Raw genomic sequence first — 26,717 nt, forward strand, 5'->3', positions numbered from 1 at the left:
CCGCAGCGCCGCGCAGGTCCCGCCGCCCGCCCGGCACCGACCGCACCGACCGCTCCCCTCCCGCCCGCTCGGACCGCCCGGCACCGCCCGGCACCGCCCGGCACCGCCCGGCACCGCCCGGCACCGCACCGCACCGCACCGCACCGCACCGCACCGCACCGCACCGCACCGCCCGGCACCGCTCCCGCCCGCCGCCCCGGCCGGTAAGTGCCCGCCCGCACTCCCGCCGAAGTTTCCCCCGGTGCCGCAGCGGCGCGGACTCTGCGGGACGGGGCTGCCCGAGCTCTCGCCGAGCCTATCCCGGCGCCGCCGCCCGAGGTGCGATCGTCCCCCGTGGGGTGGGATGGAGTACTCGCCGCGGGCACCGGTTAGTGCACCTCGCCGTGTTCCGGTGCCGGGAGCAGGGCAGGGACCTGCGCTTTTCCCAGGAACCCATCCCGGGACACGGGTCCCAGAGCTGCCCAACGCCCGGAGGCTGCCCGTGCGGGGCTGCGCCCAGAAGGCGGCTGGGGACAGAGCCTGGAGGGATGGAGAGGGGACGGCCAGTGGTGCAGGAGGCTGCGGAACTGGCGGAGAGCACCCAGGGGCGTGGGGACTCTCCCGAAAACGTGAGACCCCCTGGGAATGCGGGGCCACCCCGAGGATGCCGCGCGGTGCCGCCGGGTCAAAGGTGCCCTCTGGGCGCTGCGGGATGCTCCAGCTCCTCATCCCTGCGGATGCCCGACAATGGGTGCCCTTGGGGTGCTGGCCCCGGGAGTGGCGGCGGCGCGGGGCTGTTCCCGCAGCATTGCGGGGATCCCACCCTGGTGCCGGGAACTCGGCGAGCGGCGTGGCCCCAGCGTGGGCAGCTACAAGCCCCGCTGCGCTGACGGCTTCTTCATAGCGGCCTGGCCAGGAGCCAGCTCCAGACAAACCCTCCGTCTGGACTCCCCCGCCGCGGCTACACCGGGATCCTCCAGCACTCCCTACGCTGGCTGGGTGCCGTCAGGGTGCAGCCGTGCAGAGGGGTTCGGTCCAGCGCCGGGGATGTCACGCTGGGGTGCCGCAGCCCTTGCTGTGCTCAGCACATCGCTGCTCCCCTCAGCCTAGTTTTAAAGAGTGATCCCAAAGGAGCTCTGCAAATTGCGCAGGGGACAGGCAGCGTTGCAAGGTGACTGTGGCACAGAGTGGGGGGGACGCAAGTCTGTGTCACTCATTGCTTCGTGGTCTCCAACTGTATCAGTGCCTCTGTGTTTGTCTCTGCACGGGCGCCCCTTGGCGCAGCGCTCTTCTGTCCTCCGAGTGAGAGTGGCCGGGGTGCTGCGGGGTGTCACCCACTGCAGAGTGTCCGACAGCACAGCCTCTTGCGCTGTGGAGCTGCAGGGCGCTGCTGGACTCCCCGCCTGCTCCTCTGCTGCAGCAAAAGTTCAGTCCTGAGCGCAGGCTGGCTGGTACGCGAGCTGCTGCTGCAGCGGTGTTACTCCTGCACGCACCGAGCGGCAGCGCAGCCACCGGCAGGAGTCTCCAGCCTGCTGCATTATTGCTCGCTAGCACAGTGCCTCGGCCGCACGCTGCCCAGGGCTGCCGGACCCCCGGGGCACCCCTGGGGCATCCCCGGGGCTCTTCGCCCTTGCTGCGTGCGGGTGCCTTTGGCCGCAGGGTTTGGGTGGGAGAAAGTGCGGCTTGCGGTGGTCTGTGTGCAGGTGGAGTGTGAGACATCAAGGGGGAGGTTAATACACCCAAGGTCATTGAGGCCAGCAGTGGCAGTGGGAGTCACCTGTGCTGCCCGAGAACAGCACAGCCCAGCAAAGCACCCCAGTGCCCCCAAACCCGAGCTCCTCTTGGAGTGATGCCATGCCTCCTCATTGCTTATGGGTGCAGTGCAGGAATGGGTCTGACCTTGCCCGATCCCCTGGCACCTTGCCTGGCCTCCCCTGGTGAGCACCCCTGCCCTGCTTGCTGGGAGCCAGCCTGAAGCCCTGGTGCCCCCGATTCTGCAGGGCGAGGACACGTCCCTCGCTGCCTGTGAGCCTGGCGATGGCAGCGGCGCCGAGCAGCACCGGTGGCACTGCGTGCTGCCGGCCACCCTGGCTCTGCACCCACTGCCCGCAGCGCCCACGGTCCCAGAGCAGGGAGGACACACAAATACAGTCATATAGACCCTATATATACATCATGTGCATGAGTATATATATTATAAATATGCTTGGGGAGGGGGTTTCCAAGCAGCCAATGTGGCATTTGCTGCCGACTGCTCCCGTGGGCACTGCCTCCTGCTCTGTAAGCCCCAGGGCTCATAAGTCGCTGGGCTAGAGCTAGAGGCCACTGAAGTGAGCCGGGACTCCCACTGCCCGCAGGTCCTTCCTCCAGTTCACCATGGTTTTGGCAAAGTCCCAGCTCTGGGAGCCGGATGACTGCGGCTCCTCATTACGACTGGAATTTCTCCTTCCCCGGGCTGCGCAGAGAGCTGCGAGCTGGCAGCCGTGATGTCCTCCAGCAGGATCAATGCCCAGTGTACAGATGGGACCCAGTGCCCACTGGTTTAAAAGCCTGTATTTTTTAATTCCCTACTCCCAGCAGTGCAGCTCGGCACTGTGCCCGGCCGTGTTCCTCCTCGGCCTGGTGGCCACCAGCACCTTCCCCGTGCCAGTTATCTGGAGCCGCCGGTAAGTGTAATCGGCAAAATGCTTTTGCCCTTGGCTGCGGTCGGCCTTTCCCTCCTGGATGAGCACCCGGCTCTTCCCTGGCTCATGCCCTCAGCTCGCCTCCTGCGTGAGCCTGCGTTCCCCAAAGCGCTCCTTGATTATTAGCCCTAATAATTGTGTTATCGCATTGACTGAACTGTTTCAGATGCCAAAGCTAATTTTGCTCTTCATGCCTTCCTTCATCAGTAATGGGATTTTGATAACATCACGCATCCAAAAGTATTGGATAAACTTGGCATAATTCCTCATTTATTAATTAAACCATAAATTAGGCAGTGTGCGTCTGGAATCTGAATGCCCCAAACTGGTGTAGTCCTGCTGCTGGGGATAGTGCTAGCCCATTCCTGTCAGCCCTGGGGTGTGGGATCCTGGTGTCTCCTGCTGAGTTTGGGGGCTGCCACATCCCAGTGAGACCACCTGCTCCATTGCTTCCTGCATGCTCAAGTTGTGATGTTTCATCAGATCTGGAGTTTGGAACAGGAATTGCGTTGCCCCTGAATTTAGCTGCTGGTCAGCAGTCAGAGTCTGGCAGAGCTGCCTGTCCCCCCGGGGTGGTTCTGCTGGTGCTCGTGCTTTGGGAGGGGTGACTGCAGCCAGTCCTGGCAGTACATGTGGCAGTGCTGGGCTGTGCCAAATTCCTGCCATTTGGAGCCACATCCCACTCTCCCACACAGGCAGTTGTCTGACTGTTGCACCAAACCCATCCCCACTGGCTCTGTGGCCCCACTGGCCTGGAAGGTACTTCTGGCCCTGACAGGGTGTCCAGTGTGTCCTTCTCCTTGTGCATCTTAAGGAAAGCTGGTGTGTTTTAATTAATCCAGGGTGTTTCACGCTCCCCAGCTTTTCCCAGCCCTACAGGGTGAAGCAGATGAGGACTCTGGGCTTGTGCATCCCTGGGGATATGGGGAGACCGGGAGCAAAGTGGGTGCTTGTGGCACGAGGTGTAGGTGGGTGCTGTGGGATGTGATGGAGTCCAAGCCCTGAGTCTGTGCTGGGCTGGAGGTGGCCGGGGGGGACTGTCCTGCTGCCAGGGACCTGGGGAGCTGCTCCAGGGCCTGAAATCAAGGGTATTGGGAGTGTCTGTGAGCAGCAGGATGCCCAAGACATGCCTGTGTGCCAGGCTGGTTTGGGATCAGCAGCGCTGATCTGGCAGCTGACATCCTGGCAGTGCTGGCGTGGAATGAGGCATCCCTGACTCCTGTGAGCCTCATGTGGTGCCTCACACCACTGCAATTCCACCAAAACACCATGGAGGTGGGATCAGCCTCCAAACCGCTCAGCATCGTCCCAGGGAGATGCCTCCTACCTTCTCGTGCAGGACACAGGGTGTCCCTGGGGACAGGTTGGGACTGAGGGCTCCTGGTTCAGGGGAACCCCAAGTGGCACCACAGCTCCCACTGGCCTCGAGCAGAGGATTCAAGGAAGAAAACAACGCCAAATTTCAGAGCCATGCATGGATTTACAAGCTCCCTGTGGGCTCCGTTGCTGTCTTGCTCTGTTCCTAGGGGAGTCCCAGGGTTTTCTCCTGGAACTGAGGCCTGGCAGATCTGTGTTAGTGCCTGGGATGAAGGTGCTGGCTTGTGCCCACTCTGCCCATGCAGCACTGCCAGCAGCCTGGCACAGCCCCTGCCTGGTGCCGCAGTGAGCTGCATGTGGCTGTGCCAGCTCAGCCACCGCTCTGTGCCACGGGAGAGCCCAGCAGAGACCTCCTGGTGGAGTAGCGTGGGCCTGGCCATGGGAGACCCTTGGAAGGGATGGTGACCACCAACACCACTTCAGGAACCAGAGTGCTTTGCATCTGGGCTCTTCAGGTTTTTCCAGGGGAGGAACAACCTTCTCCAGGATGCACTGGTGGAGCAGCTCCTCTGTGCAGCCCTGAACGTGTGTGCTGTTGTGCTTGTGCCAATAAAACAGCTGGAGTCACACAGGGATGCAGTTCAGAGGGGCTGGGCAGGGACAGATGACCTCCCTGTGGTGTTCAGGGGCTGTGCTCATCACCCCAGCTGCACTGCCAGCTCTCCCAGTGACATTTTTCCATCTGCACAAGGTTTATTCATGGAAGTCAGTCCTGTGTCCTGGCCTTGGTGGGGCTTTGTGCCACAACAAAATCCCCTGGGTTGCTGTGGTGCTGTGTCCTTTCTGATCCCATCATTGTGCTTCCTCCATTCCCTTTGCCATCCCAAATACCACAAGGCTGGAAGGCCCTGGGGACACAGAGCTCTACTCTGCCTCTGGGCTCTCCGTGCCTTGGAGCTGGGCGAGCAGCACCAGCATTTCCCCCACAGGCGTCCAGTCCTGGGGGACTGAGCCCAGGCTGACAGAGAGGGGGATGAGCATTGCTGGGAGCTCCCCAGGGATGGGAGATGGTTTCCTGGATTCTAACACCAGCCCATCAAGACCTCGTGCTTGGCTGGGAGCTGTGGAGGTCTCCCTGGAGCCTCCCCCTGGAAATGGCCCCTTGTGGCTTGTGTCTGCTTGTTTGGCCCATGTGCTGAGCTGGGGAGCAGCACAGGGCGTCGCTCCCTGCTCCTGTCTGGGATTGATCCACCGTGTCTCGGCTTGCTCCTGGAGCCGCTTCTGGCTCTTCCCCAGGAGCTGACCTGGCTCCTTTTCTCTCCTCCCAAGCTGATCTGGAGCCATCAGTGTGGCACGGGGCCATGGCCGGGAGTGCCGGCAGTGTGGCCGTGGTGCCAGCAGCATGATGCCCACCCGGGAGGGCAGAACTTGGAACTCTTGGCTGTGTGGTGGCTTCGAAGTGCCAGGGCAGCTCAGCCCATCACCATCTGGTGCCCTATTTAGCTGCTCTCGTGTTGCCTTGAGAGCAAGACACTGCTGCCGTGGCATCACAGTGCTGGGAGTGGGCTGGGCTCTGGCAGCACCTGGAACCTCTTTTTTGGGAGGCTTCCTTGGCCATTCATGGCTCTGTGTGCCAAGGGTGGACTGCGTCTGCTGCCTGGGGTTGGGGTGAGCCTGATGGTTTGTTGTGGCAGTGGTCAGTGCCATGTGGGATGTTCCACATGCCCCGCTGACCTTGGCAACAGCTGTGTCCCCTCAGCTCAGGATGTGGTGTCCAGCGTCTCCAGGTGACTTTTCTACCTGTGCCATGGTGGCACATGGCATGAGCCAAAACCCTCTGGAGGAAGTGCTGGTGGTGAACAGTGCCTGCAGCCCCTGGAGCATTCCTGTGGGATGAGACAGCAGTGCAGCAGTGATGGGAGACAGTGGGAAGCAGAGAGCCACAGTGGAGAGGGGGACAAGGTGCTCATCAGTCCCTGCGCTGTTGGCACCCAAATTTCAGGTGCAGTAGCTGTGGCAGTGCCTGTCCCAGCTCCTGCAGGAGCCGTGGCACCAGTCCCAGCTCAGCTCCCTCCTGCCCTTCCTTCCTGGGGCAGCTGCAAACTGGAGCCAGGGCCTGATCCCTCTAGAAAAAGTGGGCTTTGGGGGATCAGCACCTCTGGGTGCCAGGCAGGGCTCTGAGTGCCCAGCAGTGGGTCCTTCTCTGTTATGGGCGCTGGCATCATGGGCTGTCACTGCCCTTGCCCCCCCTTTCTCCTCATTGCTGTTCTGATTTTAGAGGCAAAGGCACAGAAAATCCCTGAGCTGCCTCACTGGGCACCCTGGCGCTGGTGGGTGCCAGCAGTGGTCCCCATGCAGGGAGGTGTCCCTGGGGAGGGACAAACCTGCCATCTCCCTGGGTCACAATGCTTTGGGGAGCCCTGCCATTGCTGAGAAGCACCCCAATAGCTGGTGGGTGTTGGCTGAGGGGTTGCTTTGCAGAAAGAGATGCACAGGAGCGAGCAGGGCAGGGTGGAATCATCCCTTCCCCACAGTGACCTTTAGGTGTCCATCCAGTGGGAGACTTCTGGCAGCTTGGGAACACCAGAAGCCATCAATCTGGAACCCAGATGATGGACAAGGCTGCCTTAAGGCTGCTAGACCTCGCTCGGTTTTGCTGTGAGTAACACAGATCCTCTCTCATAGGCAAGCACTGGCTGCAAAACCACCATCACTTTTACATTTTTTATTTTACAAGCTCCCCGTGGTGAGCCAGGGGCTGAGTCTTCTTCCTTGAGGCCAGGGGCTCCGTGATGAGGAGCTGAGATTCTGGCTATGAGGCAGTGAGGCAGGAGCTCATCCCGAGCTGGGCAGTGTGGTGCCCTCCTCATCCCTGGGGAAGAGCCTGTGGCTGGGGCTGCTGAACCCCAGCAAGTCGTTAGTTCTAATTAGGGAGCTGGTGGGTGATGAGGCCATGAGTGGAGTGTGCTGTGGTGGGAGGAGGGTGCTGGCCAGCTCTGGTCCCATCCAGAGATGCTGCTGGAGCCTGCAGGATGGGGAGCAGTGCTGGGGGTCCTGGTGAGGTCTGGTGGCTGTCGCTGGCCCACTCAGAGCTGAGGGAATGCTGAGCTTCCGCCCTGCTCTGGAATTTCCTCTCAGGACGCTGCTTCCCATACTGTGCCTCAGTTTCCCTTGGAGAGTGGGTGTGTCTGGCCTGCAGCACCTGCTCCTACATGGGTTTGGGGACAGGAACACGTGTCCCTGTGAGGGTGATGTCGCAGCAGCTCAGGTTCGGTGGTGCCACTTGCTACCAGAGTATCCTCGCCCCATCACACCCCTCAGCTGTAGGAATACCCCTGAAAAATGAGGAGCTGGGGAGCAGAGACTCCCCTTGCCCTCAGCACAGTGGGTCAGGGTGGGAATGTGGGGGGATCCTGGGGGAAAGCGCTCCCCAAGCCCTGGGAGCTGCTGCACCATCCTGGGCGCTGAGGCTCTGATCTGGCACTGCTGATGCAGCTGCCTTGGTGTTGTGCTGGGGCTGGGGAAGGGGAACAGGGATGAGATTCCACGGTTTGCTGGGCTGTTCCAGAGTCCCTTTGCACCAGGGTCCTGCAGCATCTCCCCACCCAGCACCCCCTCCCCTCCCTCCTCCCTGATCCTTTGGTCTGGTGCCTTCACACATCCCTTGCCAGGAATTCTCTGTTAATTAAATGACCATTAGAAGCCAAGTCATGTTTTTGCTTTAATTAGGGTCTCCTGTCTCACCGCTGCGAGCTGGAACTCCGGCCCAGCATGTCCCTTCCGTGTCCCGCTCCGGACCGACGGGAGCGCTGGGGAGCCAGGCCGCTGTGCATGGCCAAGGGATGCCCAGGCATTGTGCCAGTGGGTCCGGCAGAGATGGGATCTCCCCCTCCAGCTCCTGACCCCAGAAGAAAAACACCTGTTGGCATAAAAATCCAGACAGGGCACTGCCAAATATCTCAGCTGTACTCTGGAATCTCTGCTTGCCCCCAGGCTGCACTGCAGGATTGTGCAGGCTCTGCAGGGCCCAGGCTTCCCGCTGGCATTGGGGTGGGGGAGACCTTACCTTGGAACTGGCTCGGGATTTTCATTCACGGTCATCCAAGCCCAAGCCCTGGCACACAGCAGCACAGTTTTGGGATCAGCTCCTCGTTCGTGGAGGTCTGAGGGGTTCCCACATTTCTGTCCCAGCAGGACAGCTCAGGCCTGCCTTTGCCATCCTGTAAAGGAGCAATAACTCACCCCTCTGGGCCCACGGTGGCAGCTGCCCTTCGTTAGCTAACGAGCCTCCTCCAGATCGGGGTCTCCCTGGGACACTTCATCCCTCTGGGCTGGGGGGCTGGAGCTGGGACCCCCCGTACCTGCCCACCCGCACCCAGCCCATGCTCGGTCAGCGCCGGCTGCTGCTAATTGCTGCCTCAGCCTCATTAATCTTCATTAGTTGCTGTTCCTGCTCTCCATCATCCTCGCTCTTCACCTTCCTGGAGGGGAGAGGTTCCTGCTGCCGGAGGGGGAGGTTCCTTCTGCCCCTGCAGAGGAGAAGCTGCGTTCCCCAAAATCCTCACCCTGATGGGGACTGAGCTCCCCGGGTGCTGCCGTGTCCAGGGACATCCCGGTCCTTCTGTGCATCCCCAAATTCTCGTCCCAGGTCTGGTCCTTTGCAGAACATCCTGGCTGATGGGGGGTCCTCAAAGCCCCCAAGCAGTGAATTCCCCCCTCCGTCCTTCCCATCCCAACCAGACAGGGAGCTGCTGCTGGGGCAGTGGATACCCATGATGGGACCAGCTCTGGAGAAACCCCAAATCTCCTTTTTTGAGCCAGGTGCTGCAGCAGCGCAGGGGGGTGGTCTCTGGGATGGAGTCTTTGATGGAGGAGGAGGAGGAGGGATGAAGGGCTCAGGATTTTTCAGTGTCTAAACTGCTTTTCTGCACACAGGGAATGCCCTGGGGATGCATGGGATGGGATCGCTGGCTCCAGCCTGGGATTTACATCCCGGCAGACCTTGGGGTGGTGCCGGCAAACGGAGTGCAGCAAACGGAATGTGTGACAGGGAGGGGGACACCCCCACCCCCTCTGCTCCCTGAAATCAGAGATGGAGCCAGGGAGGTGTACACCACGCAGGGCTGCCTTGGAGCTCAGTGCAGTTCCTCGGGGTTCAGTGTCAGCTTTACCGGGGGGAGGGGGGATGGACACCTGGGGCGAGTTTGGGGGCTGAGCCTGGAGGGAGCTCGCTGGATGCAGCCCCTGGGGGCTCCAAGGCCAGATGTTTGCAGCTGGGGGACACTGCCTGAGGGGGTACACGGTAACAGTGTGGGGTGCAGAAGGGTTTAGGGGTTCTGAGGGTGGTGCAGCATGCAGGTGCATGCATGAAGTGGGGCTGGGGGGTAGCTTAGGGGGTCTGAGAAGCTGCTGCAGGCACAGGATATGGGATGTCCTGTGGTGGATTTGGGGTGCTGCACTGAGGGGTGCAGGACGAGGCACTGGGGGCTGCAGGGGGTGCAGTAGGGGAGAGGTGCGCTGTGCGGGTGATGGGTTTGGTGGGGGTCAGGGTTACACACTGCGGGGCTGGAGCAACACGGAGCAAGACAAAGTCCTGTGGGGGCAGAGGTGGCAGCTGGGGGGCTGGGGGGACCCCACACCGCAGGGGCAGTGTAATGGAGGTGCATGGGTGATGTGCCACCCTCCCCACCCTCTGCCCCTGTGGGGTCTCTGCAGCAGCTGCCGAGCTGAAGCCTGTCCTGCTCCATGGGGAGCTCCTGGTGGGGTTTTTTTGGGAGGGGAGGGGTGCAGTGGGTCCTACCATTGCTATCAACCTTCCCTGATGGATGCTGCACCCCACGCAGGGGCTGGGGGATCCCCAGGGACCAGCAAGGCAGCAAGGGGTCCCTTCCTAGCCAGTATTTATTCACGATGCTTTAACCCACGCTTGTTCTTCAGCCACGGACTGATAGAAATGGTTAATTATAACCCTCACATTTTCTTTATGTCCCTAACCTGCGATCTTGGCGCGGGGGGGACGGGAGCAGTGGGGGTTGGCGAGGAACAACTCCAAACCAGGCAGGAATAAAGAGGAAACTCCAAGAACGGCAGCGAGTCCTCGGCAGGGGCAGCCCGGCAGGGTTTGGGGGTGCGCTGGGGATTTCGGGGGGTCGAGCTCCCTTCCCACCCGCACCGCCGGCCGCTCGGCTCCTCGCCAGCGGCTGCCGCAACTTGCAAAGAGGAGGGAAAAAATTGCAAAAGGAATGAGGAAAAAAAAAAAAAAAAAAAAAAAAAAACAAACACCGAGCAGGCAGCGGAGCCGGAGCAGGACTGCAATGCAGTGCCGCAGCCGTGCCCGCACGGCCCCCGCCCGCTGCCGGGGGAAGGGGCTGGCGCTGGGACAGCGCTGGGACGGGCCCGCACCCGCTGAGAACCTGCGCCCCGCGCCGGAGGCGGCTCTGCCCGCACTGCGAGGGCTCGGCCTGCCCCCGCGCCTGCTGGGGCACGGCGATTGCCCGAGCACACCCAGTGAGGCGGCACAGTGGGGCCGGGACCTGGAGGTGAGGGGGCATCCCCAAGATCACACTGCCCCACTGCTTCTCCCCCTGCCCCACTGACTGCCCCACTCCCTGCCCTCGCCGGCTGCCCCCATGGCACTGCCCCGCCCCGCCCCGCCCTGCCCATGCGGGAGGCAGATCCGGCCGGTCCCCTGGCCTGGGGGGCAGGATCAGCCCCCCGCCCCCATGGCAGGGGCTGTACGTGCTCCGCTGGAGGGGCAGCAGCGACCGGATCTCATTAGGTTGGCTCCCCGCAGGCGCCTCCCGGGCCTCAGTTTCCCCCGAGCCTCAGCTCTGCCAGCGCCCGGTGAGCACCACAAAGGAGCAAGCAATTAGTGATGCTAATTAGGATGCCCGGTTCAAAAGCAACCCCTCCAGCGAGGCCTGATGGTGCCTGCAGCCCCCCAGCCCCGGGCAGCCCCCGAGGGGCCCCCAGCAGCCCCCGAAGCAGCAGTTCCCTGGGCGAGTGTCTGTGCTGCATCTCTGCCCCACAGCCCCCCGTGGCACCCAGCTCCTGCCGCTGGCACCCAGGGCCGTGCGGGGGTGTGCCAGCCTCGCACGGGCTGCGGGCACTGCCCCGCACGGCCGGGCACACGCACAGGCTGGCACACGGCTGGCGGCTGGCAGAGCCGCACGGGCACTGCCCCAGCGGACGAGAGACACAGCCCGGGCAGGGGGGCACGGGCCCGGGCACAGCCCCGGGCACGAGCATTGACACACACACGCCGGGCACGAGCATTTCCATACGCTGTGCACGTTTACACACACACACACACATGCACACACACACGTTCATACCCTGTGTGCACACACACACACACACACACACATGTTCATACCCTGTGCACGTTTATACACACACACACACGTTCATACCCTGTGCACACACACACACACACACACACACATGTTCATACCCTGTGCACGTTTATACACACACGTTCATACCCTGTGCACACACACACACACACACACACGTTCATACCCTGTGCACGTTTATACACACACACACGTTCATACCCTGTGCATGTTTACACACCACACACAAGTTCATACCCTGTGCACACACACACACACACACACACACACACGTTCATACCCTGTGCATGTTTATACACACACGTTCATACCCTGTGCACACACACACACACATGTTCATACCCTGTGCACATTTACACACACACACAAGTTCATACCCTGTGCACACACACACACACACATACATTCATACCCTGTGCATGTTTACACACCACACACAAGTTCATACCCTGTGCACACACACACACACACACACACGTTCATACCCTGTGCACACACACACACACACACACACGTTCATACCCTGTGCACGTTTATACACACACGTTCATACCCTGTGCACACACACACACACACACACACGTTCATACCCTGTGCACACACACACACACACACACACACACACACACGTTCATACCCTGTGCACGTTTATACACACACACACGTTCATACCCTGTGCACGCACACACACACACGTTCATACCCTGTGCATGCACCTTGCACAAGCGTTCACACCTTCACACATTTGCATGTCCCATGCACACCTGCTTGCACAAGTGCACGGACACGCTTGCGCCTCCATTTCCACGCGTGTGCAGACACGCGCAGACACACCCGTTGCACCGGTGCCTGGATGGTGGCTCCATGCTGCAGGAGCAGCACCGCGATCACTGATCCTCGATCATCGATCCTCGATCCTTGATCATCGATCATCGATCACCGATCATCGATCATCGATCACTGATCCTCGATCATCAATCATCGATCATTGATCATCGATCACTGATCCTCAATCCTCGATCATCGATCACTGATCCTCAATCATCGATCACTGATCATCGATCATCGATCATCAATCATCAATCATCGATCACTGATCATCGATCATCGATCACCAATCATTGATCATCGCGTGCCGACATCGCAGCGGGGCTCCCCTGCCCCCCGGGCAGTGCTGGGCTGAGCGCCCAAGGACTGGGAGGAGAGGCGGCTCAGCCAGGTGCCCCCTCTGGGTGCTGCCCACCTTGTGTGGCAGGTTTGGGTGCAGAGCGGAGGCCTTGGGGTGTGTTGTGGTGGGGTGCAGCCCTGGGGTCCTCCACCTCCTGTTTCCTTGGGGGTTTGCAGGGTGTCAGTGGCCTGGACCCCGCACCCTTTGTCCATGGGTGCAGGGCAGAGCCAGGACCCCTGCCCCGGACCAAGAGGCAGGATCCAGCACTCGGACGTTCCCCCAGCAGCCTCTGGTTTCCAAATCCTGCTTTCCAAATCTCCTCCTACCCACCCTGGTGCACATGGGTAGTGATGGGGACAACCCCCTCAAGTGGTGGGGACAGACCCAGACACACATCCATGTTTCCTCAGCTCCTGGAAGCTTTGGGGAACCTTCGAGGCCCTCAAGATCGAATAACCCTCAGCTGGGTAGGGGTTAAATGCAGCAGCTCCTGGTTCATCCCAAGAAGGATGTGGGGATTGTGGGGGACTTCAAGCATCCTGCTCCAGCCCCCCAGTGCCAGCTTTCAGGGCTAGGTGATGCTTGGGTTTGGCCTGTGACAGCTCTTGGTGGGGTGGGAAGGTGACTTTGGCCAAGCCAGTGGGTGGCAAAGCTGCTGGCTTGCAGCAGGGGCCTTGTCGAGGTGGGAGCCACATAATCACATTTTGTTGTGTGAAGAACTGCCTCTGCCTCATGGGGAGCCCCCCTAGACCCCCACACCACATTCCCCCAGGAGCAGTGGTGCAGGAGGAAGGTGTCCAGCCACACTCTGGGTAATTCAGTGCTTGATTCACCTGCGAGGTGGCCGGAGACACGTGGCAGAGTCAGTTTGGGGCAGCAACACCCCCAGGTCTCTCTGGCTGCCTTTTTTGAGGTGAGAGCACTCCTTTCCAAGTTCTGCAGAAAGGCAGAGGAGCACCTGGCCCCAGGGGACGATACTCTGGCCGCGAGGCTTCTTGAGGGTGGGGAGGAAAGAAGAGATGCAAGGAAGGGGGTACACTCAAGCCACAGCTCACCTGCCCCCAGAAACTCCTTCCTGGGTTTTCTGTGATCCTGCTCATCTCTGCTTCCCCTGCTGGACAGCCTGGTGTTCCCTTAACCCCACTGGCACCGTGCATTCCCTGGCATTCTTCCCTGCTCTGGTCTTCTCTTGCAAACTGCTTTCTGATGGGGTTGTGGAGGCACTTTGGGGCTGGAGCTGGGGTTGTGGGGGTACTTTGTACCAGGTTTGCCTGCAGGGGTCAAAGCCACATTTGCAAGACAATGGCTGTCCCCATCCTAGGCAGGTGCTCAGACCCAGCTGGGCTGGGGAGGGGGTGCTGAGCGTGTTGGGCTGTTTTGCAGCCCTGACTGTGTGACCTGAGCACCTTCCCTGGCTCCACGGAGGAGCAGAGCTGGCCAGGGGAGCCCTGTGGGGCTGGGAGATGTGGCACCCAGGACATGGCACTTGTGACATATGAGTTGACCCACTGACCTGCATACTGAACTCGCCCCTGCTGTGTAGAGCCAGCTCTTCCCTGCTTCCATCCATCCTCAAAATGTGCCCTGCCAAAGCTCCCTGGGGGCTGGAAGGAGAGCAGTGTGTTGCTGCTGTTCCCAGACTTGGAAGCTGCCCTGGGGCTGGGAGCAAATCCTGAGGGTGCCACACCAGCGCTGGGTCCCTGTGGGTGCCCCATGCCTGGGGTCCCTGCCTGAGACAAGGAGGAGGTGGGAGAGCTGGATTTGTCCCAGCTAACCTCATTCTTCTCTCCTGGGGATGCAAACCCCCTCCCCTCATCCCAAGGGACCTTGCCAGGTGAACATCCTCCCAGGAGTGTCCCCCTCGTCCCCAGGAGGCTCGGAGCTGGCACCATCATTGATGCAAGGCTGGGTGGTGCTCCCAGTGGCTTTGGAGATGTCAAGGACCAGGAAACCCAGGGGCCAGCTGGGCTTCCCACGGCTTGTGAGGGATCCAGGTGACCTCTCACAGACATTGGGTCTGTGCCCCTCTAGCAGAAGATGAGGTGTCCTGGTGCAGCCCTGCTGCCCACACAGGCACTGTCCTGGGGACACTGGGGCAGACTGGGGGCAGCAGGGACCTGTGTGACCAGTGAGATGATGTGTTCCAGGGAGCCCCTGACCCACCATGACGTTCAAGCAAGCGTCCATGATGGCCCCAGAGGCCACAGCCAGCACGCTGCCCATGAGCACGATGGAGAACTCCACTGAGGCTGCAGGGCCGGGCGAGAGCAAGGAAGACATGTTCACCAAGCTGAGGGACAAGTTCATGAATGAGCTCAACAAGATCCCCTGTGAGTAGCTCCTTTCCCAGGTGTTACCCTCCTGATGACCTCCCCACAGCACTGGTCCCAGTACAACCTGTGGAACAAGGTTTTTGGGTGCCTGGGAGGGAGCTACAGGGCTGACCACGACACTGGCTTTTGCCCACAGTGCCACCCTGGGCCCTCATCGCCATCGCAGTTGTGGCCGGACTCCTCATCCTCACCTGTTGCTTCTGCATCTGCAAGAAGTGCTGCTGCAAGAAGAAGAAAAACAAGAAGGAGAAGGGCAAAGGCATGAAGAATGCCATGAACATGAAGGACATGAAGTCAGGCAACCAGGTGATGTCCTCCTGGGCTGCTTGGCCAACAGCCTCTCTGGCTGAGTTACGGACTGTGTCAGGGCGCTCAAAGGTCAGGCAGCAGTTTGGGAGGGAGCCACCCGGACGCCGGGATGGGACAGTGGAGGCAGGACCTGAGACAGCAGCACTGTCCTCTTCCAGTGTCTGGTGGCCTAGATGGACCAGGCTCAAGCTGGCTGGGACCTGCCAGTGCTTCACCTGAGCCAGGACATGTTGATTTAATCCCTTGTGTCTCCTGACTCCCTCTGGGCCACACTCATTTCTCTGAGCCTTTAGCTAAGAGGGGAGGGCCACCAGGCCAAGACACTGGCCAGTTTGGGATCCCCAAAACATCTATGGTGAAGTGGCAGGTGCTGGTAACTCATCCTGGTGGCCAGCCCAAGGCAGGCTTTGGTACCCACAGGCTTGTGGCCACCGCGGCCATTTCAATGGCCTTGACCCATGGCCATTTGGAGGGGGTGGGAGAATTTGAGTATCTGTTCCTGCTCTTCAGAGCCATGTGGGCACCATGGGCATGCAGACAGGGCTGGAGCAGGAGAGGGGGGAGGTGTGAGGTGAGATTCCCCAGTGGAGAGCGAGGGCTGCGTCCTCGGGCTCCACAGGTGGTACAAGCCCTGATGCCCCACCCTGCCACGGTCCCTCGGTGTCTGTGTAACGTGTGTCTCTTTGCCCACGGTGCCCTCGCTGTCCTGCCCTGGCTGCCTCTCTGCTCTGGGACACCCTCCACGTAAGTGTCACCATGAGCCTCCTTCTCCATCATCTGCTTGCTGGGTGGGATAGGGGACTGGGGGCACATCAAAGAGGGGACAAGGAGCTGGGGCTCCCACCCAGGGAGTGTGCTTGGAGAGGCAGGAAGAGGGGTGGATTTCCTGGGGACAATCTATTTCTGAGCCTACAAAGCCTGGAAATGGCCCTGGTAAGCCCTTAGCTCTGCCTTTAGTGCTCCTCCAAGCACGGGCTGGGGGGCACAGGACCCACCACCTGCAAGCACCAAACTTCCCTCCACTGGAGTCAATCCCTTGCCCTGGCACCCCTGGCAGCCCCCCCGTCATTTTGGCTGGACCAGCACCAGGGCCTCCCTGGGAGCTGCGTGGCTGTGGCCCAGCCAGTGCCACCCCCAGCCTGCTCTGTCAGTGCTTCACGTCCCCAGCACGTGCGTTCTCTGGTGGGGAGAACCTGGGTGTTGAGACACCAGGAGGGTTGAGGTGCTGAGGTCCCCAGAGTTGTGGGGCTGGGGCTGCTGGGCTGTGACCGTTCTGCTGAGCTGGACACCTCGGCTGCCATTCCAGGACCAACAGGACGACGATGACGCAGAGACGGGTCTGACAGAGGGGGAAGGTGAGGAAGAGGAGAAGGAGCCGGAGAACCTGGGCAAGCTGCAGTTCTCACTGGACTATGATTTCCAGGCAAACCAGGTGATGGAGGGGCTGAGGCTCAGCTGAGGAGTGGGGTTTGCCCAGCGGGGGAGTTGAGAGGAGGACAGGTCTCTGTGCTGGACCTGGGAGGCACATGAGGGAAGGAGGAGCTGGGTGGGTGCTGTGTCATAGGAAGTCCTGCCCCTTGTGGGACTGGAGATGAGCCCTTGGCAGCTGCAGGGCATGGCTGGGCTGTCTCACTGAGGACTCCTCTGCCCTTCCAGCTCACAGTGGGGATCCTCCAAGCTGCCGAACTGCCAGCTTTGGATATGGGTGGCACCTCAGACCCCTACGTCAAGGTGTTTCTGCTCCCTGACAAGAAGAAAAAGTATGAGACCAAAGTGCAGAAGAAGACACTCAACCCTGCCTTCAATGAGACCTTCACCTTCAAGGTGAGCCCCTTCATCCGTAGCGCAGGACCTTGTCTCCCACTCCAGTCCTTCCCCCTGGCTGTAGCAGTCCTGTGTGCTGACTTTCCCTTCCAGGAGCAGGTGGTCCTGGCTCGGGGTCCCCCTTGCAGCCCGGTTGTTGTCCCTTCGTGCAGGTGCCCTACCAGGAGCTGGGTGGGAAGACGCTGGTGATGGCCATCTATGACTTTGATCGCTTCTCCAAGCACGACATCATCGGTGAGGTGAAGGTGCCCATGAACACAGTGGACCTGGGCCAGCCCATCGAGGAGTGGCGGGACCTGCAGAGTGGCGAGAAGGAGGAGGTGAGAGCCAGCCCAGAGCCAGCTGAACCCCTGGCTGGGGGACTGAGATGGGGACTGCCATGGGGTGAGCTCTGCTTTCAGGGCCATCCCACAGTGCTCAGGGTCATGATCACTGTGGGGTCCACCAGGGTACCATGGCAGTCGTTACTGGGGTCTGATCTGTTGTTCCTCTGTGTGAATTTGTTTCTATAACAAAAAAAAATCAAGACTATTAAAAATCTTGAGTGCTGTACTGGGCCTGGCTTGTCCTGGACCCAGTGATCAAATTCTTGTGTTGGTGCACAGGGTGCCAGCTTGTGCCTGGATCGAGCAGGGTTTGGGGGGACCTGCATGTGTGATCATGTCCAAACACTGGAGTCCCAAGCACTGGCAAGGCTTTGATCTTCCCTTCTTGCTCTGCTTGGCAGCCAGAGAAGCTGGGAGATATCTGCATCTCCCTCCGGTACGTGCCCACGGCTGGGAAGCTCACTGTCTGCATCCTGGAAGCCAAGAACCTGAAGAAGATGGATGTTGGGGGCCTCTCAGGTGAGTGTTGCTCAGAGGCAGCCTCCCCTTGCCCTGCTAGGGGCTCTCAGCATCCTCTGTGGGAAAGGACTCTGGGGCCACCTGTCTGGCAGAGCTTGGGAAAAGCCCCAGTGCCTCCTCATGCCTTGGAGACAGCCCCAGGTCTGGCTGGGGGGTGAGGGGAGATGGGCATGGGATGCATCCCCAACTCTTGGGAAGGACACTTCAAATTTGGTTCTCCAGGATGCTGCAGGACCTGGGTGGTGAAAGTGCTCCTCTGCCATTTGCTCCTGGTCCTACTCTTCCTTGACCTGGGGGCCGGTGACCTTGGTGGACAGCATGTTTTGTGCTTAAAGCGTCGTCCCAGCCCCATCCTGGGGCTGAGCTCTGTGCCCAGGGGTCATCGGGTCTCTCCAGATGTGCTTTAACCAAGACAAGAGCAGAACCTGCATGGCTGGAAGGATTCAGCTTTATTGTGGGCTTTCCTGCTCCAGCAACAGAGGTCAGGCCAGAACCAGCCAATGTCACTCACCTGACAGGCTGGTTGTCACTCTGCTGTCCCCTGCCTTCCTACAAGGGGGCCCACAGCATAGAATCCCAGAATCATTACTGTTGGAAGAGACCTCCAGGATCATCAAGTTCAACCTGAGCCTGATCCCCACCTTGTCACCCAGACCAGAGCAGTCAGTGCCATGTCCAGCCGTTGCTTGGACAGATCCAAGGATGGGGACTCCACCACCTCTCTGGGCAGTTCCAATGCATGACCACCCTTTCCATAAACAAATTCCTCCTGATGTCCAACCTGAGCCTCCCCTGGCACAACTTGAGGCTGTTTCCTCTTTTCCTGTCCCTGTTCTCTGGGAGCAGAGCCCAACCCCCCGTGGCTGTCCCCTCCTGTCAGGAGTTGTGCAGAGCCAGAAGGTCCCCCCTGAGCCTCCTTTTCTCCAGGCTGAGCTCCCCAGCTCCTTCAGCCTCTCCTCATATGTCTGACTCTCCAGACCCTTCCCCAGTTCTGCTGAATGCAGAAGAGCTCCATCCCTTGGCCAGTTGCTGCCACAAAACTTCTCCAGCCCAACCACTTTGTCTTTGGTGTCCATCCACAAACCTCAGACCATCTTTACTCAGGGCAGTCTCTCCCTCACCCTGGGTGAGATGTCTCCTGGGATCAGGAGGTATCTCAGGGGTGTCCCCAGTGGCATCCTCAGCCCTGGCTAATGCCCCATCCTGACCCTCAGATCCCTACGTGAAGATCCACCTGCTTCAGAATGGCAAGAGGTTGAAGAAGAAGAAGACCACAGTCAAGAAGAAGACCCTGAACCCCTACTTCAATGAGTCCTTCAGCTTTGAGATCCCCTTTGAGCAGATACAGGTTTGTCTGATGATTCTCTTGGGATGGAAGATGTCCTAAAGCTGCCTGAGCCCTTATCCCAGCCTTCCCAGCAGCCTGAGCTGCTCCTGCTGAGCTTCTGGTCTGGTCACCCAGGAGATTCTTCCAGTCTCATCTGGGGCCTGGGCTGGTGCTGAGGGCAGCTGGTGTGGGGGGCAGAGGTGGGAGGCTGGGCAGTGCCCATGGGAGATGAACCCCAACTCAGATCATGGCTGAAATAGGGCTTTCCTCTGCTCCTGATCCTGCAGTGCTCACCCTAAGCATAACAGGGTGGTCCTGGGAGCATTTTGGACTCCTGGCCACTGCCTTCCGCCCCTCCATGTCCTGTGCAAGTGCCGGCACGTGCCCCTTGCCCCTGCCCAGTAGCCCACAGCTCTTGCCCAGCCCCACACCACACCTTGGTGACCTTTCCCAGGTGAATCAGCTCAGGATGAGCTGGGCCCCCACTGCGCTCTGCGCTCCTTGGGGAAGGACATGAAGGAAGCAGGGAGGGGGCCCTGCACTGAAATGGGCCAGAGTGGGGCTCATCCTTGGGGGATCCCTGGGGCACCCTGGGGCTATGCAGCTGTCATGGCCACTGCACCTTTCCACCCCTCTGAAAAAGGTTTCCTCCTTTAGAAAGTGCAAGTGGTCATCACAGTGCTGGACTACGACAAGCTGGGGAAGAACGAAGCCATTGGCAAGATCTTCACAGGCTTGAACTCCACCGGCACGGAGCTGCGGCACTGGTCCGACATGCTGGCCAACCCCCGGCGGCCCATTGCCCAGTGGCACTCGCTGAAGCCAGAGGAAGAAGTAGATGCAGCTCTCGGGAAAAACAAATAGGCAGCTCTGCCAGCCGGCGCGGCACTGCGGACAGTTGACCCAGAGCTACTGATACCTCAGTTCTGCAACCTTCCTTTTGGTTTTTGTTCTAAGCTGAAATGCCCTTCGATGCCTCTGGAAGGGTATCCAGGCAGTCCCAATAGCTTCCAGGGGAAGAGGTTAAAGACATGGATGGTTCTTTTTGTTCTTCAGCATCGCTCTCTTCTGCTGCATGTCCCATTGCCTCTGCTCGCCATCCCTTCCCAGTGCAAAGCCAGCGGCACACCTGGGACCTTCCCCAGCAGCTGTGTCACCAGCCTGCAGCATTGCTGACACCATCCTGCCCTTGGGATCACGTGGGGAACCATGGAACGTTGCATGGAGGTGATACTGGAGCCTGATGGTGCGAGATGACCAAACCCACTGTGCTTGGTTGGGGAATGACCAGCAGTGAGACAGAAAAATGGAGCAGAAGACCCTCTGAAGAGCCCAGGGGTCGCCCCCTGTCCCTCCCCAAGGAAGGCTGAGTGCCCCTGGACAGCTCCAGGTTTGGGTTCTCTGAGGAGAGGCTTGCAGGGGCCATGGATCCTGCTGTGGTGGTGGGGTGCCAAGCCCTCAGTGTTGCAGCAGGAGCTGTGGAGGCCAGTCTGGGCACAGGGATCCTCAGGAGGGCTGCTCCAAGGAGACACAGGGTGAAATGTGGATGCACCAGCAGCACTGTGTGGATCACCACCACCACCAGCACCACAACCTCTGTTTTGTCCCCAGAGGGGCAGTGCTGGGTGATTTGCATCTGTGTCCCACCATGCTTGGTGAATCCCAAAGATCAAAATGCTTCCGCAAGGCAGGTTTACAATGAGAGGTCTCCAGGTGTGATGGGGGCAGTCACCAGGTGTCTCCCCAGAGACCGTCCATCGTGTGTCCCCGTCATCGCTATGGGCACCTCAGCCTCAGGGCAGCCAGGGGGCCATGGGGAGCTCAAGCCCCACCACCTGCTGCGGGTGGGGATGGCAAGAGCAAGCCTGGGGCCAATAAACCCCAGACCCCCGACCCCCATGAGCTGCTACTCCCCACCAGGCCACTGGCTGTTAAACCCACCCTGTCCTGTTCCCCTCGGGGGTATAAGCCATATCCATGACCCTGACAGGGGCTAAGAGCTTCTCTAGGCTACTTCTGCCACTGTCCCAGAAAAGCCCCTGAGCCAGAAGGCCAACACAGTTCTCTGCAGCTGGGAGAGGCTCCAGCAGCCCTGCCCAGTCTCTAGTGGAGCACTGATGTTAGCTCATGTCCCTGTCCCAGCCCCAGCTCCACAGCAGCCTCGCGTTCTGCTCCCTTTGGCTTCCCGGGACTCAGTGCTGGGCGTTCTGGCACCGCAGCAGCGAAGGGTCGAGCCCCAGGGATGTGCTGCTGGCACTGGGGATGCTGCTCTGGGGGTTCAACACCTGGGCTGGGACCATGGTGCAGGGTGTTCCGGGTCCAGGGACACAGTGCCAAAACCAAGCTCATCCCAGTGCTATCGGATGCTTTAGCAGCTCCCACAGCTCTGACTTCCCAAAGGGTATCCCGGCCCTCTCCAGAGGTGGGGAGATAATGGGAAACTTGGTGGCAGTCACTGGGTTTGAAACTTGGCTCGGGGGGTTCAAATGGACACGGGGACTGTCTCTGGGACAGGTCCCCAGGGCAGGACATCTCCATCTGTGGGAGGTTTGGGGCTCGGAGGGCCGAGCTGCAGCGTGGGAAGGGGATGTTGGACAGGGACCTCTAATGACCACCTCCACCGCCACTGCGGCTGCACCTGGCCCGTGCCCTGGTGAAGGTGGCACTGGGGCCATGCTGGGTCTGCAGGGGTCATCCAGCCAGTGGTCTCTCAGGGCCATCTCCAGCTTTAATTAGTCCCTTTTCCTAATGGATGTGTCATTGTCAACAGAGGGGGTCTTGCCCTGCCCCTGTAGCCAAAGGGAGAAGAAGTCTTTGGATGCTTTTAATAATGGGGAGCTGGAGCGGGGCTGATGCCCCATGGTCAGGAGCACTGGTAGGATTCAGTCTTATTTTGGGATCCATCCAGGCATCGGGGGGGGAGGGGGTGTGTGGGGGCATTTGCCTTACATGGGATGGGTTAAAAAAGGAGGAATTAGAAAAAGCACTGAAATCCTACTGTTTGCAGCCAGCAAGTGTGCATGGCCCCACAGCCTTCCCAGGGAAGCAGGTGGAGGTGTGTACACCTGCACACCTGCACATCTGCACATCACACCTGCACACCTGCACACCTGCACATCACACCTGCACACCTGCACATCTGTACACCTGCACACCTGCACATCACACCTGCACACCTGCACATCTGCACATCACACCTGCACACCTGCACACCTGCACATCACACCTGCACACCTGCACATCTGTACACCTGCACACCTGCACACCACACCTGTACACCTGTACACCTGCACATCACACCTGCACACCTGCACACCTGCACACACCAGATGCACCCCCTCCTGTGTGCTCCCCTCCACCCCCAGACCCACCGCATCGGCCGGGGTCTGGGGATCCAGGCCAGGAGTGGCGATCCCACCTGACTGCTTTCCATTCAGACTCTTTAAGCCTTGGGGAAGGGGGAAGACTGTGACTTTAATACATGATTTAAATTTTTTTTAATAAAGAAGGGAAAACCAACCAACATCCTGAAGCCATCTGCGCTGCCTCTGACCCGCCCCTTAGCTGTGTGTAGGTAAATTATATGGAGATATAGCTGTATATAGCACGAGCAGTGCATGTGATGCAGCCCCGTAGCAGTAGCAGCATGGCCCCAGCCCGGCGGCGCTGCCACCGCCCCGGCACTGCCGTCCCCATCTCCGGCCTCCCGCCAGGGAGGAGGCGGCGACTACCAAAACCCAGCGCTCGAGAGCTCTCCACCGCCCTGATTATTTTTTTCCCCCCGAAATAAAATGAAAACCCCCAATTAAATCATATAAAAGAAGAAAATAATGCCAAGAAGCAAAGCATGCCGAGCCCGACCCGCCAGCGGAGAGTGAGCTGTCACCGACGCAGCCGTGGTGTCCATGTGTGTCGTGTTCCTGTGTCTTGTCGCGTTTGTCCCATGGCCGGGTAGCAGCAACATCGTGGCTTCGGTGTCCTGTGTCGCGCTGGTGCATTTCACCGTCAGAGCAACTTTAGAAGCCATATTAGAGCACGGTGCACCGGGACCCCACGGGGACAGGCCCACGGTGAGCCGTGACCCCTTCCCCCCATGTGTCCACGTCCCCCTGGTTTCGTGGGGCTCAGCTGCCAGGAGCCGCAGCGGCCCCCGCCTCGCTGGCCCTGGGTGCCGCTGTCACGCCGGCCGAGGGGACGGGACAATGCTGGGCGCAGATGATGGGGTCGACCTGCTGGTGGTGAAAAGGCTTTTTGGAGCAATGTGGGTTATTTCTGCCATGTCCAGTCGGTGGTCTCTGTTTTGGGGACGAGAGCTGGCACTTCCCTCTCCTGGCGGCACCGCGGAGCAAACCCAGCTGTGCCACGGAGATGCTCCCGGGGTTAAAAAAGGAAGGGAATCCACGAGTCTTGGCAACATGCTCGGGTTCCTTTTCCTTTTTTCTCCCGATCTGGGAGGGAGGAACCAGCTCCTTTGGGAGTCGCAGGCTCGGCCATTCTTGGCCCCGCAGTGCCGGCCCCGCTCGGCCCCGTCCCAGCCCCGCAGCGCTCGGCTCCGGAGGAAGCTGCTTTTAATGCCCCTTCCCCTCGTGTGGACTCTGTCGTTCAGTCTCTGATCGTTTGATGGTTATTTTGTAATTGTTTACGTCTCCTTATTAAAGAAATGAGCTGAAAGGAGCTGGTTCCCGTCTGGTCTTGCTGCTGGGGCTCACGGAGCATCCGCGGTGAGGGGCAAGAGCCAGGGCAGTGAGCCCAGGGATGATGGAGGGATGGAGGTGTGGGTGGAACCTCACAAGGGCTTGGGTCCCCCAAAACATGGAATCAGGAAATCACTTGGGTTGGACAGGCCCTCTAAGATCATGGAGTTCAACTGTTAGGCCAGCACTGCCACGTTTACCACTAAACCATGTCCCAAGTGTCACATTCGCACACCATTTGAACACTTCCAGGGGTGGTGACTTTGCCGCTGCCCTGGGCAGCTGTGCAACAGCCTGACAACCTTTTCAGGGAAGAACTTCTCCCCAGTATCCAACCTAAACCTCCCCTGGCACAACTTGAGGCCATTTCCCATCCCCTCCTGTCCCTGTTCCCAGGCAGCAGAGCCCGACATCCCCCGGCTGTCCCCTCCTGTCAGGAGTTGTGCAGAGCCAGAAGGTCCCCCCGAGCCTCCTTTGCTCCAGCCTGAGCCCTCCAGCTCCCTCTGATTTGTGCTCTGGGCAGCCTTGAACCCCAGTTGAGCAAGGCTGGACCAGACATGGGGCACAGGTGGGAAATACCAAAGGTCTCCAGAGAATTCTTTGCCCCCGGCACACTGAGTCTGGTCCACAGTCACATCCTGCTCCACAGGGATGCTGGACACCCCCAACCCTAAGGGAAGATCTCAACTTGCACCAACCACCTCTGAAGACTGGAACATGTGGAGGTTCCAGCAGCCTCATCTGAGACAGAGGTTCCCAGATGTGGCACCACCTCCTGCCTGGGCCACACTTTGTGCTGACCAAACTTCTGAGCAGAGCTAAAACAAGGCTTGCCAGCAGAGTGAGAAACGGGCCTGATCCCCAGTGTAGTGCCAAGGAGGAGATGGGACCCTCTCCTGTTTTATCTTCCTGCTTTTTAGGGACGTGCATCCCAGTTCCTTCATTTCAGCTTCCCCTGAAAAGGCACCTGTACTGTAGCTGCAAAATGTTTGTGCTTTTATGGATGATGAATATTGTTGTGCCATGAGAACTGTGGGAGAAACAGGGAATTTTAGCACAACTTGCAATTCCAGAAAGATGGAAGCAAAGTCAAAGCTTCTATTTTATCAACTCTTACTTTATTCATTTATAAATACTGTTGTGTTTACAAGCATCATAGCTGTGAATATTATTCCCAAACTTTCAAACACATAATACTTATAATACTATATAACAACAACCAGTAAAACAAATCATTCATCTCAGGGTTTGAAAGGCCACTCAAAAGTTGCATAAAAATACATTCTCTCCCCATCTTGTCAGCCAGTCCTGCTTCTCCAAGGAGTTTATTTACAAAGAGCCATCACCAAACTTGCAGCCACAACAGGTGGGTTCACCCCAAACAATAAAAATTAACTCACCCCAAGCAACTGCTTAGGAAAAAAAGCTCATGTTCCCCAAGGGAGACCATGTCTGGCAAATGCTCTGGTTCCAAGAGGGATCAATTTTAAAACCTATTTGCTCTGCACCTTGCGCCAAGCACAGGGTTTGAGGTGTCCTGTTTGTCACCTCCTCAGTGCACTGGTTATGTCAGGCATGAAGTGAGACAAAAAAAAATCCATTCTCAAGAATTTGATTTGCAGTTGTGTCGTCACCACAAGACGCTCACAGCTTTGGCTGATCAGGGACACTGAGCTGTGGGGGCCCAGGGCACGGGAGAATCCAGTGCTAAGCAGACACTTCAGCTAAAGTGGTTTGGCTTTGCAAGGGGCCACTCAGAGGAACGAGCCTCCCACAGCCTTTGCACTCTGCTCCTTGGGAAAAAAGCGGAGTGAGTGTCCTGGTAACAAAAACAGGGGCAAAACATCAGTGCGGGATGGATTTGTCAGATTGGGTTGAACCCTCTCCCTAAAACAGACACCAGGCTTCTTCCTGCTGCCAGGAACCTGCCTGTGAGAAGAACAGGATCTTGGTTCTGAACTCTCCTCCTCATCCTGCCGGGATGCATGGCCCAAGGTGCCAGCCCAGCTGGGGAGCGTCTCCTCCTCCACGTGGCACAGACGGGACCGGGCTCCTGCTCCCCGATCTCCTGACCAGAGCAGAGCCCGAGGCTGAAGCGAGGAGCGGTCACCAAGAGAGAAAACATCAAGAACGGCAGAAGTACTCACAGAAAGAGTGCACCAAGAGGGAACGGCGTGCAGGGGAAGCATTGACTGGATCTCAAGACTTAAAGCTGTTAAATAGAGCAGGGTTAAAATCAAGGAATATAAAAAGGATGCCTGGCTTAGGCAGTGCTCTGCAGAAACCCTGATGCCTTTACCAGCTTTGGTCTCTTCCTCCCAAAGCTCAGCAGCAGAGGCAGGGCCTCAGTGAAATGGTGCCTCAGCTGCACAAACGGTTCCACCAGCTGAAGAGCAACTTGTGGTCAGAGCTGCCTGGGGAGAACTGGCAGCTCCAGGAAGAGCAAGAGAGGTGGAAACAGGCAGGACAGGGAGGGGAAGGGGGGAAAATGGAGAATTGGGGGGGGGGGAAACAAAGAGAGAAAACCCCAGAGAGAAGAAAACAGAGATGCTTTCTGAGGCAATAACCAGCAAAAGGTTCGAAAAAGCCCAGGATTGCCCAATAGAGATAAGTTTTACCCTGCTGAGCAAGCTCAAGTATTCTGCTCATGTTCAAGTATCTCAGCTCTCTGGTAGTGGAGAGTCCCCTCAGCCAGAGCCAGCAGAGCTGCTCAGGAACATGGTAGAGCTGCTCCATGGCCACCTCCAGGTTCAGTGACCAAGAACTGCTGCCCTTGGCCAGGGAATGAAAGGACAAATATGGAAGGATGTAGATGGGAGAAGGTTTTGGATACAGCAGGACGTCTCTGAGGGGGAAGGAACTGTTTGAGAGGAGCCTGTTAA

The 26,717-nt window shown here is 58.9% G+C and overlaps 2 protein-coding genes and 2 long non-coding RNA genes across 4 annotated transcripts in view; 1 reads left to right on the forward strand and 3 right to left on the reverse strand.

Moving 5' to 3' along the window:
• Positions 1-144: 144 nt before the first annotated feature.
• On the forward strand, positions 145-21,444 carry SYT2 (synaptotagmin 2). The gene is made up of 9 exons (XM_068173611.1): positions 145-203; positions 14,651-14,833; positions 14,973-15,142; positions 16,461-16,577; positions 16,802-16,969; positions 17,122-17,289; positions 17,697-17,814; positions 19,029-19,162; positions 19,799-21,444. Exons 2-9 carry the CDS (start codon positions 14,668-14,670, stop codon positions 20,003-20,005), a joined length of 1,248 nt encoding a protein of 415 aa, XP_068029712.1. The 5' UTR covers positions 145-203; positions 14,651-14,667; the 3' UTR covers positions 20,006-21,444.
• Positions 2,912-5,910, reverse strand: LOC137462667 (uncharacterized). Its single transcript, XR_010993749.1, has 2 exons — positions 5,285-5,910; positions 2,912-3,123 (listed from the first exon to the last, which is right to left on the reverse strand). It is a non-coding gene; the product is annotated as an uncharacterized lncRNA (long non-coding RNA).
• Positions 21,445-22,099: 655 nt separating the features above from the next.
• On the reverse strand, positions 22,100-22,587 carry LOC137462835 (uncharacterized). Its single transcript, XR_010993792.1, has 3 exons — positions 22,458-22,587; positions 22,339-22,367; positions 22,100-22,222 (listed from the first exon to the last, which is right to left on the reverse strand). It is a non-coding gene; the product is annotated as an uncharacterized lncRNA (long non-coding RNA).
• A 2,344-nt stretch (positions 22,588-24,931) lies between these two features.
• PPP1R12B (protein phosphatase 1 regulatory subunit 12B) overlaps positions 24,932-26,717 on the reverse strand; it is a 134,287-nt gene continuing 132,501 nt past the window's right edge. The window contains exon 27 of the transcript XR_010993793.1: positions 24,932-26,710. The gene's annotated coding sequence lies outside the window, so the exon portion shown is untranslated. The remainder of the gene's footprint in view (positions 26,711-26,717) is intronic.

Source organism: Anomalospiza imberbis, chromosome 26 (genome assembly GCF_031753505.1).
Source record: "Anomalospiza imberbis isolate Cuckoo-Finch-1a 21T00152 chromosome 26, ASM3175350v1, whole genome shotgun sequence".
In the NCBI taxonomy this organism is placed as follows: domain Eukaryota; kingdom Metazoa; phylum Chordata; class Aves; order Passeriformes; family Viduidae; genus Anomalospiza; species Anomalospiza imberbis.